Consider the following 16,546-nt stretch of genomic DNA (forward strand, 5'->3'; position numbering starts at 1 on the left):
CCATATCATGATTTTTGGAGAATATGGAATATCATATCATGATATGAAATCGTGAGATGGAATCAGCATGAAATTGAATAATTAATTCGATTTTGATAGAGTATTTTCTGTTCTGGAAAAATTTAGTAGGTGTTTGGCCATGCGATACCATATCATGATATGAAATCGTGAGATGGAATCAACATTTGGACATGTAATTTCATGCTGATTCCATCTCACGATTTCATATCATGGGGTGGAATTCCATATTCTCCAAAAATCATGATATGGGAATTCCATATCATGATTTAAGATTATTGCATACAAAAATTGACCCAGAAAGTTTATATTTTATTAAAACAACCCCCACATTTATATCTACTAACCATTTATTTCATATGTAAATAAAATTTATAATCACATCATTACTTTTTAAAATTTATTATTCCTACCAACATAAAATTTATTAATACTTTAAATTTGGTGAATTATAAATGATAAAGTAGAAATTAATTTGGTGAATATAAATAAGAACGATGGGATTAATACATTTTTTTAAATTTTTCATAATAAAAAAAACGTCTCTTTAAATGCTCCAAAAATCATGATATGGGAATTCCATATCATGATTTAAGATTATTGCATACAAAAATTGACCCAGAAGTTTATATTTTATTAAAACAACCCCCACATTTATATCTACTAACCATTTATTTCATATGTAAATAAAATTTATAATCACATCATTACTTTTTAAAATTATTATTCCTACCAACATAAAATTTATTAATACTTTAAATTTGGTGAATTATAAATGATAAAGTAGAAATTAATTTGGTGAATATAAATAAGAACGATGGGATTAATACATTTTTTTAAATTTTTAATAATAAAAAAAACGTCTCTTTAAATGCTTTAAAGCAATTTAATATGAAAAAAAGACAAAATTGGTGATGTATGTTTGATAATCACTACGTCCAATATGTTTGGTTTTTAGCACGAAATTAATGCACTGAAAATGTGTAATAACACACAAGTGAAAATTGTCATAGTTTGTGCAGTGTTACATAATTATTTGCGAGAATACCAAATGAGTGATCAAATATTTATGGTTTATGAGCATGAAAATATATAGTTGCGGATGATATTGACCAACAAATGGCTCAAAGTAACAATGTTGGTTTGTCTTCTCGTTCACATGATCGAAAAATGCAAGTTCAACGTAAGGAGATTGTCAGTACTATGTGGAAAAATTATATTAAAGACTAATACACTAAAATTTATGTTTAATTTTTTTTACTGAATGAAAGTTAGATGAAACAATTACTTGAGTGGAGAACAAACAACTTTATAATATTTTATTATACGATTTTATAATTTTTTATTTTATTTGGTAAGATTGAATAAATAATTAGGGTTATTTTGATAGTTTTACAACTTATGAGGTTCTTATGTTTATGAGAAAATATACAACACAAAAATTTCATATCGCATGTTCAAACAAAACTTCAATTGCGTCTCATGATTTCATATTATGATATACCATATCACGATTTCATATCGAATGACCAAACGGACCCTTAATGCGAGAGTGAGGCACACCACCAGCCTTCTTCTAACTCCAAAATTCAATTTCTCATATTATCCATCAGTACTAGCTAATTTCAACATGGTATATGTGATTGTGTGAGTTAATTAAAATCAATAATTGAATTATTATCTTTTTAAAGCTAATATAGAAAGAGAACGAATAAGCTAGTAATCTACTACCTTATTATTGAAATTAGAAAAGGCTTAGAAGTTTGCTGCGTATGAAACTAAACAACTAAAAAAAAAACAAATTTTGAAGATTATAAAAATGCGTGAATGGTGGTAGGGGTGCACATCGGTCGGTTCGGTTTTAGGTGTTATTGGTTCGGTTTATCGGTTTTCAATTTGTAAATACTTCAAACCGATAACCAAACCAATAACATATTTCTTATCGGTTTTTGGTTAATCGGTTTATGGTGCTTAACGGTTCGGTTTTCGGTTTAACCAATAAAAAAATACTCATATATATTATATACACGATAAGAAAATTTTCAAATAAACCATATGATTTTTCCAGCATTTGGCATGAAAGTAATAATCATAAAAGTAACAATCATTTTTCTTGCAAGTTTAGACACTAGACACATTCAAAAGGAAAAAGTGTGAAAAGTAACAATCGTTTAACCATTAACAATAAGACTAGTAAATTTTAGTATAGTCTTATTGGGTTATCGGTTTAACCATTAACAAAAATTATAAAACCGGAAACCGAACCAATAACCCAATAAATTTTTTTGCAAAACAATTTTAAAAACCGTTAGCCCAATAACCCAATATCAATAAACCAATAGTATTTTTTTCGGTTCGGTTTATTGGTTAAATCGGTTTTTGCACACCCCTAAATGGTGGTGTATTGAGGTCTATTTATTTTCTCTTATGTGAAGTTATGAGTTTAAAATTATTAAGAATATTGCTTTTTTTAAGAATTATTTATTTGTTTTTAATGGATTTAAAATCATTCACGGATGATTATCAAAATCAACACCCATACACAACTAACATTATTAATCACTATCAATCACAAGAATTTTTTGAAATATTTTAATTTGTATTTTTAAAAATTTATAACTTTAAATTATACATATTTGATACTGGAAAGGTAAATAGTCATAAAATATTAAATATGAAATTTTTCCAAAAATTCATACTCATATATTTTAATCCAAAAACACTGCAGGCATGTTTCAGACTGCTTATCATTATTTTTTTTTAAATAAATAAATCAAATACGTACGGTGCATAAAGACAAAGTGACAACCTGTCGTCCTCAGATCGGATTTGAAATGCACCTAACAAAAAAAAATATCTACTCATTTGGAAAATGCTTAGATATTTTAGGGCCGTTAATTCCAAGTCATATTAATAATAATTATTGTACCAATAATAATAGTAACACGCATGCGCTTTATTTTCACAAGTAAAATTTATTTAAAAATACTGGTGTATAAGGAGGGACTCAAGTAAATATTTTAAAATAGATATTAAAAAATATATAATATATCGACATTCAATATGAAGTCATAATTTCAAATCTCAACTTTTAATAAAAAGTATGAATTGAAATTTCAATTGTGATTCCAATTTCCCTTTTTGAGGTAACATTTGATTCATAAATTTATATTTTGTTTTTTAAGAAAACATCATTTTAAATTTTATAGGATGACTAGTTATGGCCAATTAATTTTATAAAGTTGTATATATTTTAAAATTTGTAAATGCGAATATCAATGGCTAAACAACATGAATTTCACTAGTCTAGGGACAAATTATTTATCATTTCATGAATTTTTGATATTACAATTCTTATCATATTTTGGTCTCCAGATACATGTATATGACACATTCAGTTACACGTATATCAGATACATGCTAAATAGATACATCTAAAACACATCAATTTAGGAGCAAATTACACGTTTTTTTATGTATTTTTTAAAAAATCAAATTTATTCTCATCTTTTAAGCATAAAAAGTCTTTTAAAATAAATACCTATAATTGCCTTCTCTCTTATTTGTCTCTCTCTGTCTTTTCCAGCTAGAGGCATTCCCTCGATAAAAACTCTATTAAATTAGCAAGAGGACTTTTTATCGGTCATGACATTGACGAACTGAAATTTTAATAGACCTAGTTACCTGGGTTACGATCTACCGACCGGTTGTTGTTGCTATAAGAAAAATAAATAAAAAATCATGTTTTGCTAGAATTTTCTATGTTATCAAAGTATGATATTGACATTCTTCTTAACAAAGCTAGCCCCCCAAAAGGGTAAGGAATTGAGCAACTAGCATAAAAAAAATAAAAAAATAAGGGATATACTACATAGTCTCCTTTTCATACGAAATTTCCTAACTTTTTGCTTTTATTACATTTAGTTTGAAATGAAGAGACACCATGTAGTCTCATTCAAACGAAGAAACCCTAGTATTCAATGGCCGAATAAATGGCAAGATCTTTACAGCAAAATATGATGCATCAAACATATTATTCAGGTGAAATGGTTTACATCAAAAGTTGAGTTTGTGAAGGTTTAACATTGATGTTAGGGGAGAGAGTAGGCTGGTTTAGATTTTAGATGAAGGAGGAAATTAAAGAGATAATTAAATTGTATGACTTTATTGTAGGCTATTTTAACGAGTGTTGTATATCCAAATCAAAATTTGATATATAATTAACAAATAATGAAATAATAATTAATTGTTTAAAAGTATAGATTATATTGGTAGTTATGATATGAAACGTATGTCAATTAAGCAGTTTTTTATTTATTTATTGAAGAAATATGTGTTAATGAAATGTGGTTTGCTTTATTAAAATTGTTTAAGAATTGATTTGTTTTAATCGTTCTCATAATTTGTGGGATTTTTATTTTTATGAAAAAAATATTATTTAAAAGATTAAAATGACATATCCAAAGAAACTACAACATCATATTAATTTCATATATTATAATTTTAAATTATAATTTCATATCATATATTCGAATAAATTCTACGATCGTGATTCATGCGAGCTGTTAGCCTGTTACAATATTTGTATTTATCCGTCGTTGTTTACATCAATTTCCCTTTTTCCATGTGCAAGTGGGGAGAACAGAAAATGACAGTCTTTAATTATTTTTTGTCAATTCCCCTTTTCTTCTTTTTAATTATACTTTATCTTGGGTAGGCAGTAGGCTCCCATTAACCCTTAGGGACTGTATGGTCTTTTCAGTATCCCTCTCAAGTCTCAACTCGCTAGTGGCTCAATGTAGCTGTGAAAAGCCAAAAGTGCATTTTGTTGGAGATATAATTTTTTGTTTGAAGAAATAAAAAATGTCTCGAACCTGGAAACTTTAAATACTTTTTTTTATTCATAAAATCGATCGCTTCCTACTTACCCTCTATGTAAACAATTGCTAATGATTCTGAAATTCAAATAATCATAACAGAAAAAATTATATAAAATCTGTATATATTTTATCCTTTTTTTTTTAGTGGGGCTCTACAAACTTAACTTCATATGTTCCAAGATATTCACTATTTTAGCTTTTAGGGCTCGTTTGGTGTGAGGGATTAGAAATAATAGTGATGGGATAAAAAAAATATTATGTTGTTTGGTTGGCAAGTCCGGGATAACTTATCCCGGGATTAATAATTAGTACCGGGATAAGTTATCCCTCCCCATGGGTGGTATAGTAATCCCGGGATAACTTATCCCAAGATAAAATAGGTAAATGACAAATATGTTCCTTTAAATCCTTTTTATACATTATTTTTCACATTTATGTATATTTACATTTTTTTTAATACCATGTATAATAATGTTTACTACTCCTTATTTTTATGATAATTATACATATTTTTCTATTAAAATATTATACTATATAAATATATTTTTTATTTATGAATTTATTTGACTAATTCTTATGTTTATTTTATTTTTGATTTCTCATAAATTTTCTTCTCTTTAATAAACTTAAGAGGGAAGTTCTATTTTTTAAAGCTAAAATAAGAAAAAAAGTTATATTTTTAAAATACACATGGTACTTATCATGGGAATACATAAATAAAATATTTAAGTTAAATAAAATAAAAGTTTTATTTTAAAAATGAATAACTAAAGCTCACAAAGAAAATTTTAAAAGTTTAAATAAAGTGAAGGGTAATTTTGTAAACAAACAACTTGTTCTTAAAATTTATCAATATATATTATTTTGAATATAACAAACCAAACACTTCAATAAGAAATAATCTCAGGACAACTTATCACATCATAACTAATCCCAACATAACTTATCTCAACATAACTTATCCCATCATAACTCATATTCAAACCAAACGACCCCTTAGGACAAAGTTAAAGAGTGGGTGGGGGTATATAATAATGTTTTTTTTTTTTTTTTAACTTTTTGGATTCAAATTCTTTAAAACGTGTATATTGAAAAAGACATTAATACAGTACATGTCTCTGGTGAAACGAATATGATATTTAATATTCCCTCCATTTTAAATTAATTGAATTGTTGAGACATATTTTATTTTTCAAATTAACTTAATTGTTTAATTTTCAAGACTAGTTTTAGAAGGTTCTTCCAATTTTACCCTTAAGTAGTATTGGAATTAGTTATTAATTAATGTTTAGTTATTTTAATCATCAGTTTGACAATATTTAATAAGGATAAAAATGGAAAATTATGCCTAATTTATGTCTTAATCTTTTTTTTTTAAAGGGTGTGAAACACCTCAATAATTTAATTAATTTGAACTGAAGGGAGTTTTATTAATAAAACAGGCGAATGCTATTAATTAAACAATATGTGGATTGATATATTAAACCAAGTGGATTGAACTTTTTTATTTTCCATTTGATGATTTTATGCAAGTTGCATGAGAAATAACAACCTATGTATTACAACAACTTTATAATATTGATATGACAATTTTTCAAACTCCTGATTTTGAATCGAGATTTTTTTCTGTTGAATTATTATAGAGGTAAAACATTTGTAGTAAAATATTATTTATTTTTAAGCTCCGATCTTTAAATATTCGTTAGAGATAGTGGGATGATTATTTCAAAAGTTTGGTTCAAACATTTAAAAGAGATTTTTCTTCAGTTTTTGGAAAAAGTATCTTTCAACCAAAATTCAAGAAATAAAAAAGTAATAATTTAAACAAAATAAATAATTAAATTACCTTCTTCCCTCGCTCTTACGCACATACAAATAATTAGATATTTTTACGCTATAATATAAATGTAAATTAGTATCAATATTAAATAATAACTAAAACCGCAGGCATTTTGCTACCAATTTTTCAATAGTTGGTTTGCTACATTCCACTGGATTTGTAATGTAAACAAAGACTAGTAATATGCTGGTGGGGTATTGAATAATCAATTGACTAGTTGGAATACTAATGAAAATTATTAAAATCTTTAATTTGAACTCAACTTGCAGTCCATTGTATTTATGTAAAAATTAGCCAGGGTGACTAGTTATTGGACAGCGTGTAAATATATTGTAATCGTTGATATAAAATCGAGAAATAATAATATTTTATAGAAAAAAATAAAGTATTTGGACAAAAAATACTTTTAGCTAAACACATACAATTCCAACACAAAGCATCAGTGTTCGAAGCTTTGACAAGTCAAACTCCAGCACACCGTTGAAACTCTAGTATGATTTCCTGAATTTTTATCCTAATTTCGTTATGGGATTTTTGTACAAATTGTATTTTTACATTAAAAAAGAAGTGGTTAAAATTTAAATAATTTTGAAATGCTCTTAGGCTTAGCTATTCATGAAGTGGCTATCTTTGCTAATTTCTTCCCATATTTATCAGCCCATAGACTCGGCCTCTCTGATTGCCCGTATTCTAACTGGACTTTCCCATTTAGATAAGCCCAAAGTTAATATCCGGCCCAAATATGTTTTGCATAAAAGGCCCCCGAAGAAAACAAAAAAGTCAAAAGAACACCCAAATTAATATTGTGATTAATCAAGCACACTGAACTGAACAGGGTAAACAAAGCTGTTCAGGAACAACAATTTCATGCTCTGAGATTCTGCTGCCACTGATTTAAAAAAAATAAATTAAAATTAAATAAATCATACACTATTTCTCCACAACCCCACTTCCATTATTGGCTCATATGTGCTTGTGGGAATGTTTAATTTGTTGATAATGGAGGAAAACAGCTGAGATTCTTGAAGTTTCTTGATTTTTTTTGGAGAAAAAAGAGGAGATGGGTAGAGCGATCTCAGTTTTATTGCAGCCTCGATGGATTCTGATCTTTCTTGGGGTTTTACTTGTTATCTTTCTTGCATCTTCCATCTTCCAAAAGGTACCATTTTCCCTCAATTCTTTATCTTTTTGTCTTTCTTGAGTTATATCTGTGAAGTTTAGGTAATTTGTTATAATGGGTTTGGATCTGATTGTACGTAATGAAGCATTATTGGGTATTGGTTTTTTCTGCTTATGGGTATAAAAGATCTGGTCTTTTTCTCACAGTATACAAACTTACTCAATCGTCTACTAAGTTACTTGATAGTTAATTGAAAGGGATATATACAACCTTTAGAGCAAACATTGCGTTGATTTCTGTCTTCTTGTTCCATTAAAGCATACACAAATCTTGTTGTTTTCGTGTTTTTCCTCTCAAATGATGCACTGACTTCAAAAGACAATGGAACCTAGCTGGTGTGCTGATTAACCACCTCAGGAGTATTGTTTGAAGCAATGCTTATGTAGTCCAAGATTCGTGGTTTCTTAGCTTATCCTTCGTCAGGTTAGAGTTAATAATGTTTCAAACGGGACCTCCTCTTTTTTATTCTCATATGTGGGAAATGAGCAATAACACAGTATCTTGTTTTATGAACCAAGTGTGTTTTCTTTACGGATTTAATAGTGATAGGAGATGTAGGATATAGTCTAATCGACACCATTAGCCAAATTGAGAAGAGGAAATACTTTATTTTTGAGCTATTTGTGTGAGATTTGGATAATTAGTGAGAATCAATTTCGTGAAACTCATTGTGGTTAGATTTGGATAGTTGTGCCAGGATAGCTTACAGGAACGATGACTGATGAGTAATAAGTTTGATGTCATCCACAGCAGAAAATTAGAAAACTATATAAGAATCATTAGGAGGAGAAATGGAAGAACAAAAATCTTGGATTAGAACCTCTTCAGAATTCTGATTAGACCACAAAGGGTAGTCTTAAGAATTATCCTTAGAAGCAAGAAAAGTTCACCCAAAACATTGAGATGTCAGCTGCTACGTCTCTCTTGCATTATTCCTTTTTCTGTAAGCTAGTTTCCCTCAAACCTGCAAGGATGTTAACTAATCGATATGTAATCTATAATTTGTAGATAAGTTGAATCACAACCTAAAGTTGGTTTAGCTTTCTGTAATTCGTTATACATTTAGGAGTCATCTCATTCTCCATTAGGATTCCCAATTTTCATACAATATCAGTTGAGTTGATTAAGTTATGAGCCAGTCAAACGTTCAGACACCGATTTACAATATATAGCAGTTTGCTAAAGTTTAAACTTTTGATAATCTGCAAATAAATGTATATGGACAACTGAAGCTTGGCCGTGTACCGTGTTCTTCATTCTGCAGATCCTTTTTTTGTTTTATTCCCTTTAAATAGAAAGCTTGGAATCTTCGTCCTGCTCGATATTCATACAGAGAGAACTTATTGACAAAAAAAGGGAAAGGAGGAAACTATGGAAATATTGAATGGAGGACATCATTGACTGTTTCTAAGACAAGCTACTATTATGTTCAAACTTGTACCAGACTTAAGTTTATAATATGCATATCTAAATAAGTAAGTTGGAAGATAGATTTGATAAATCCTCGTCTATCTATTTGGGCTTCAAACTCTTTATCAGGAGTTAAATCTGCTCATTAAAAGCGATAGCATAATTCTGGAGTTCATTTTGCAAGTTCTGTCGATGTCTTCTATTCTATTTCTAAGATCTCCCTTTGCCTAGTGGTGATATTTTACAATCCATCGGCTTATTGAGCCTCTTTATTTACCTTCCTCTTTGATTTCTCAGGAACATGAAATGGTGGACGAGGTGTATGAAGTTACCCACAGAGTATTCTTGGATGTGGATATAGATAAACAACGTGCAGGTATGGACTCATTCTGCTAACGTTCTTATCTTATTAGGTGTTATTGAGTAATGAATCACAAAAAATTCCAAAGCTTTTTAAATGGAAAGCACAAGTTCTCTGCACACAATAATAGAGAAAAATGAAAAAAAATAAAAATAAAAATGGGCTGAATGAGTGACCTAAGCTTTCCTTATTAACCTTTCTGAAACAGTTTTTGTCCCAATATGTCATGCAGACATAGTTACTTTCCCTTTTGGTTTGCGTAAATTTGTGATCTGTACAGTTTGTCCCAATATATCCCCATGTTCAGTGTTCACCACTTCACCTTTTGATTCTCATGCTAGTAATCAGTGAAGGATCCTAAATTCCTAATGATTGCCCTATCTACTCATTCGATAAAACAAACACTTATTGGAGGACATATAATGACTTTGATCTATTAATGATTAGAAAAGCTGTGGTTTGGTATAGTATGTGCTTCATTCAAGGACAATGATACTTATGAACTTGCATTGCTCTATACTAGCCCCGTTCCGCGCTAACATGGTTTGGAGTGTGATGGTTTACTTCAACTAATTGATCTTTTAAGAACAAATGCAATGTTTTATGAAACCCTACAACAAGTATTTTAGCCACAACTTCTAACAATTATGAAGATTTAGGAATTGTTTGAGAAAATTTTCTAACAAAGAAAGATCTTTTACCAAGAAAAAGTTATTTGACTCTCCAAATAATTATTTGGAGAGTCAAATTATGATACAGCAGGATAGATGGAATGTGATGAATATCTAATGAGCTTCATATGTTGAAGAAGAAAAGATCTTCACTATTTTGATGATTTATGGAATATCAGAATTTGTGCACGGTGAAGACTGGGAAACATTTTTGTGTATTGACGATCCAAATTTTGATAATTCGCAGGAAGAATTGTGATAGGATTATATGGGCAAGTTGTACCAAAAACTGTTGGTACGCCTTTATCCATCTTTTTTCATACTTTGCTTTCCTCTTCAGTTTCTTTTGTTCTTCCATTCTTGTTGCATAATGCCTGCAATTTTACTTCTGTGCAGAGAATTTCAGGGCGTTGTGCACAGGTACTTTTGTAGTTATAACTGGCACTGTTTTTTGCCTTCTTACACACACTTACATATACACATACCTACACATATACATATATGTCTGTGTGTATATGTCACATAATTATTTTTGACTAACAATTGCTGCACTTATTGTCGTTGACTCAGGGGAAATGGGCAAGACTGCTGATGGAATATCTCTTCACTACAAGGGAAAGCCATTTCATCGTATAATACCTGGATTCATGATTCAAGGTGGAGATATTGTGTCAGCTGATGGAAGGGGAAACATTTCCATTTATGGTGGTCCCTTTCCTGATGAGAATCTCAAGATAAAGCATTCTCATGCAGGTTTGAAATCATCACTTGATTGCTCTAGCTCCCTCCATAGGAAAACCAAAGGCAAATTTAAGTACATTCACCTGTTTGTGTACATTTATTAGCATCCTTGACTTTTGCAGGTGTTATATCCATGGTGAACTCAGGACCCAACTCCAATGGCTGTCAGTTCTTTATACCGACAGTTAAGGCAAGCTGGTAAGGTTTCAAAATGACCAGTGAATGCTCATCTAATTATGATTTAACACAGTGTATAAGACGTTTGCGAAACAATACAACAACATACCTAGTGTAATCTCATATGTGGGGTTTGGCGAGGGTGGGTGTACACAGACCTTAACCATGCGTTTTTGAAACCATAAAACAACTATAATCTTGAAATTTTTGCTTCAACACTCCCGTGGTGCTAATTATGAACGGAATGGACCTTACCTTTCTTGAAGAAAAAAACAAATTACTAGTCAAAACAATATCCCAGTTGGTTTTATCCTGCATTGTTTTATGGAAGAACCATATAAACCTTGAATGTTCCGAAATTTCTCATATTAACACCAAAGCTACAACCAGGTTGGACGGGGAGCATGTGGTGTTTGGCAAGGTTATTGAAGGTATGGACACAGTATATGCAATTGAGGGCGGAGCAGGAACTTACAGTGGAAAACCTAGGAAAAAGGTGCTTATCGCAGATTCCGGGGAAATACCTAAGAGCAAGTGGGATGAGGACAACCAGAGTTCAGCTTCATAAATATCGTCAAAGTTTTGAAGTTACTAACCAGCCCTATATACATTCGACACGTACTATTCTCGTGTATTACAAGCTTAATTTATGTGGTGCTAATTATGAGGTCCTATATTTGATTCATTAACCTTACGGATACGAGTGTTTTTATACTTAGAACTGGTTGTGACTATTTTTGGTTTTGTAGAGGAACTGAACTGAACCTATACATTTTCTTTACATTAAAACTGGCTTGCTGGTTTTATCCACCATTGCATACTGCCAAGTTCCTTGAGATTTTTGTACTTAATAGGATCTGAAAGAGTTGCCATGACTAATATTTGACTAAGACGAGTTTAAATAGAGCAGTATGGATAGTGATGATTCATATAGCCATAGTTACTGTTTTATTTACCTGTTAGTGAGGAAATGGATGAAGTCTTGTTATTCTTGTTGGCACTGTCAGCATCAAGAAGTTGAAACTGTGTGGACCACATTATCTCTTTGCTGCATGTGAAAATGAAACAATATTCTTAAGGAGCGTTTGGCCATGAACTTTTTAAAGTTTTTTTCAAAGTTAAACTCCGAAAAACATGTTTTGGGAGGAATCTTGAATTTGACACGATTTATTTGGATTTTGGGGGCGGAGACGGGTGAGGGGTCTCGAGATATTATGTCATTTTTCACTGATTTGCTAGGGAAAAACATGTTCATTATGTCTTGTCATAAATTATTTATCAATCAACTTTTTTCCTTTTCTCTAAACTTTTCAGCAAGTGCAGTTTCTTTTGTTTTCATTGATTATTAAGCATCTCAGAATTATTTACGATTTCAAAAGACTATCATGTGCTTATTCCACAAAACAAAGTGCTATTAATTAATGAGGATAAGAAACTTTCTGGTCTATCTCATACGAAAGAAAAATATCTGGCAACAAAAACGATGCTCTTAATTCTGTTCAGAATTAGGATTGGATGATAGACAATGTGCTAATGATCAACAACAATAACATACCAATGAAATCACACAAATGATGTCAATGTACTAATGATCAACATAATAAAAATAATAAGTATGATCCGAACAAAATGAGTAGATATAGAAAGTTTCATATAGTATAGTACAAGACTTTTATGATATTGTGAGTATAATTTTTATATTCTCTCGATTCTTTGCTCCTATGATTCGACGTAATTACCGGCGTATTTCTCAAATTTGGACCTCTTTGAAATATGTTTGATTGCCAAAAATGTCAGGCAACACTTCGATTTCGAGATGATCTTAAAAAAGATTGCCACTTAACTTTGAGAAAAATAGTAGTTAATGCTTAAAACTGTCATTTGGGATGTGAGAAGGACTGTTTGCACGAAATATTAAAGTGATAAAAAATAAATTGCAATCAACATCATTTTTCTCAAATTTGGACCTCTTTGAAATATGTTTGATTGCCAAAAATGTCAGGCAACACTTCGATTTCGAGATGATCTTAAAAAAGATTGCCACTTAACTTTGAGAAAAATAGTAGTTAATGCTTAAAACTGTCATTTGGGATGTGAGAAGGACTGTTTGCACGAAATATTAAAGTGATAAAAAATAAATTGCAATCAACATCATTTTTCTCAAATTTGGACCTCTTTGAAATATGTTTGATTGCCAAAAATGTCAGGCAACACTTCGATTTCGAGATGATCTTAAAAAAGATTGCCACTTAACTTTGAGAAAAATAGTAGTTAATGCTTAAAACTGTCATTTGGGATGTGAGAAGGACTGTTTGCACGAAATATTAAAGTGATAAAAAATAAATTGCAATCAACATCATAGTTTGATTATATCTTGATTTTTGTATGAATATTTCAAAAATTTATGAAATATTACATTTATTTAAATAACTGAGAAATAAAAACATGTCTACTACAGTCCTATTAAATTACGATGCCTACAAATATATTTAAAATTAGTGGAGTCAATAATTTTTAACTAATTAGTTATGAGTGTTAAATTACTGGAAAATATCCAGAGTGACATAACCTTGTAGAAATCGATCAATTTGGGTATAGAATAACACCAAATTGTCTCACGTGGGTGGTCTTAGCTAGCAACCACCGACCAACCTCGTCATCACCACCACCATGTACTACCCTACCCCTACCCCCACCCCCACGCCCACCACCCCTTTCTCTTCTTTCTTCTTCACAATCTAACTTCCCCAAAACCCAAGAAAGATTCTTGATTTTTCCGCCATGGAAACCAGTGAAGACCCAAACAAGCTTTCTTCTACTCTTGCTGACCCAACCACACAACCCCTTCTCTCCAAACCCTACCCTGTTGATGATTCTATAACACCCCATCACTACCCTGGACAATCTTCTTTAGACCCAGATGATCAAACTCAGTTCCTTCAGATCTCTTACAATTTTGGACCTCGACCCTTAAAGGACCTTCCTTTTCTTATCCTTTTTGTTCTTCTTGTTCTTTGCACTTTTGGTTTTGGTATCTTTGCTTCTGTTCATAGAAATCCTCATCACTCTCAAATTTCATCTTTTACCTACAATTTCACCTCATCTTCTTGTAGTCTTGAGAGTTCTACCTTTGAGAGTTCTAGTGACTTTTTTTCACTTTACTCATCTGATTCTAGTTTCTTGAAGAGTTTGATATGGACCCTTGTAGTTACTTTAATTCTAAGCATACCCTTTATGCTTTTTGTGCTTTTCTTGCTCAAGCGCTATACAAAGCAGATAGTTTATGCTTCACTTCCCTTTTTTGTAATTGTCCCTGTTTTTCTTGACATCTACTGGTTTGTTGCTTGTACTGTGAGCTCCAAATGTAGTGAGGATTTCCCTTTGGCTTATAGAATTCTGGTGGTTGTTTTCGTGTTGTTGTTAATTGGGCTACTTGTTTGGATTTTCGTAGCGAATTGGCATAGGATTGAGTTGACTATTAAGATTATTGGGGTTGCTTCTTCTGCCCTTTCAAGTAATTTGGGATTGTTTGGAGTGCTTCCATCATTGACTTTGGGGCTGTTAGCTTATTATGCACCCATTGTTGTTTTCTTGGTGTTTGCTAGGCTTAATGGAGAAGTGGTACCCAAGGAAAAACATGGGGAGTATTATTGTGTATGGAAACAGGATAGCTGGGTTCCTGCTTATTATACATTTGCAATCCTAACAATGCTTTGGTCTGCCACAGCAATGATTGAGGTACATGTTTATGTCATAAGTGGAACAATTGCACAATGGTACTTCTCCAAGGATGAATCAGGTCCCAAAAGGTCTATGAGAAGTGCTTTGAGGTGAGTTCCTAATCTTTAACATTGATTGTGTAGTGCCTATAAATATGAGTTGATTCTTTTGCAGTTAATTATCCATGCAAATGATAGCAGAAAAGTAAAGGTTGTAGAGAGCACCTTATATGTCCTTCATGCATGCAATGGCTGTTTTTCTGTTATGCTGTCTACATCTCAACTGATCCTATGTTATGATTCTGGAATTCTGAAGGATGCTTGTAGTATGCGTGGAATTCATTGTTGACCCTTGCACTATTGGCAGTTATACTCCCTTTTTTGGTCAATAAGCGAGATATTATAGCATAATATTAGTTACCACCATTCCTTGTTGCCAAGTTATGTGCCTTTGGCATAGGAATAAAGCCTCAATAGCTAATGACAGTTGTCGGTTGTGTTGCATTGACTAGATGGTCCTAAACTCACTGGAACTCAACCATTCAACTTGTTCATGCTCTCAATCTTTACTCAGTTATCTGTATGATTCAGTACCAAATAATGCACCACAAGGGGAAAAAAAAGAAGAATATAGGAAAAACATGTCCCCTAAGGCTTTGATTCAGGGGCAAAGTTAGTACCACGTTGGATGTGTTGTAGGTGCACATCACTAGTTCAAATCATGCTAGCAAGCCATGTCTGGTATTTAAGCGGAGAAAGGGTCCACCAAGTGGATTTCTTGATTATCAAAAAAGATACTACAACTACTCTTCCCCAGTGTAGTAAATCTAATTTGAAATCTCTCGGTTTAATTGTGTTAGAATTATAGATTATTTTTTCTGTAATTAAACCATGTGAAAGAAGAGTTAAGAGAGAGAGAGACAGAGAGGAAGAAGCATACGCCAGGGATTGACATTGAGCCCCTACTTGTTTACCCTAGTTATAGATAAGTTAATCAACACAATTCATGATGAGGTCATGTTGTGTATACTATTTGCTAACATTAATTGACTAAATCAATGACAGTGTCGATCAAAATCTTGAACAATAGAGAAGCACTCTGTAGGAATTTTAGAATAAGTAATAGTAGAATGAATATATGAAATTTCAAAAATTAAGTCAGCAAAAGAAGAGTGAAGTTGAGGTGGTTAAGACAGAATGACAGATTGTGGTGCCTAAATGAATGAGGTGGATAAGACAGAATGACCAAGGTGTTATGTGATAGAAGGATGCCTACCAAAATGAATGTAAGCTATAAGACAATCAATGTTGTACGAGTATTGCGGATATGCGAATTCTAGGATGGATGTGTCTCCATACAAGATTAGACAAGATTAATATGACCACATTCGCCAAAAGGTGCTCATAGTATACATTGAGGATAAAATGAGAGATCTCTTGAGATGGTTTGGTCATGTCTTGCGCCGACCAGGCGACCACCATATGCTCACTTAGGTGTGAAACCATGGTCCATGGTAAATGAAGGTGTTAAAGGGGGGGGGGGGGGGTT

The 16,546-nt window shown here is 31.5% G+C and overlaps 2 protein-coding genes across 2 annotated transcripts in view; both read left to right on the forward strand.

Annotated features, from left to right (window-relative positions):
- Positions 1–7,538: 7,538 nt before the first annotated feature.
- Positions 7,539–12,114, forward strand: LOC102592507 (peptidyl-prolyl cis-trans isomerase CYP21-1). The gene is made up of 7 exons (XM_006359615.2): positions 7,539–7,897; positions 9,626–9,704; positions 10,608–10,655; positions 10,757–10,780; positions 10,931–11,113; positions 11,224–11,299; positions 11,669–12,114. Exons 1-7 carry the CDS (start codon positions 7,799–7,801, stop codon positions 11,844–11,846), a joined length of 687 nt encoding a protein of 228 aa, XP_006359677.1. The 5' UTR covers positions 7,539–7,798; the 3' UTR covers positions 11,847–12,114.
- A 1,673-nt stretch (positions 12,115–13,787) lies between these two features.
- Positions 13,788–16,546, forward strand: part of LOC102592847 (CTL-like protein DDB_G0288717) — a 4,778-nt gene continuing 2,019 nt past the window's right edge. Inside the window, exon 1 of the mRNA XM_006359616.2 lies at positions 13,788–15,108. Within this exon, the coding sequence (XP_006359678.1) occupies positions 14,060–15,108 (1,049 nt within the window). The 5' untranslated portion in view covers positions 13,788–14,059. The remainder of the gene's footprint in view (positions 15,109–16,546) is intronic.

This window comes from Solanum tuberosum, unplaced genomic scaffold (genome assembly GCF_000226075.1).
Source record: "Solanum tuberosum cultivar DM 1-3 516 R44 unplaced genomic scaffold, SolTub_3.0 scf00290, whole genome shotgun sequence".
Lineage (NCBI taxonomy): Eukaryota > Viridiplantae > Streptophyta > Magnoliopsida > Solanales > Solanaceae > Solanum > Solanum tuberosum.

What these genes read in the sequence shown, in the direction of transcription:
- LOC102592507 (XM_006359615.2), top strand. Translation starts at nt 7,799, where the DNA reads ATGGGTAGAGCGATCTCAGTTTTATTGCAGCCTCGATGGATTCTGATC. An exon ending in TATAGATAAACAACGTGCAG is followed by an intron (nt 9,705 to 10,607) that starts GTATGGACTCAT and finishes GATAATTCGCAG; the next exon opens with GAAGAATTGTGATAGGATTA. An exon ending in TTTCAGGGCGTTGTGCACAG is followed by an intron (nt 10,781 to 10,930) that starts GTACTTTTGTAG and finishes TCGTTGACTCAG; the next exon opens with GGGAAATGGGCAAGACTGCT.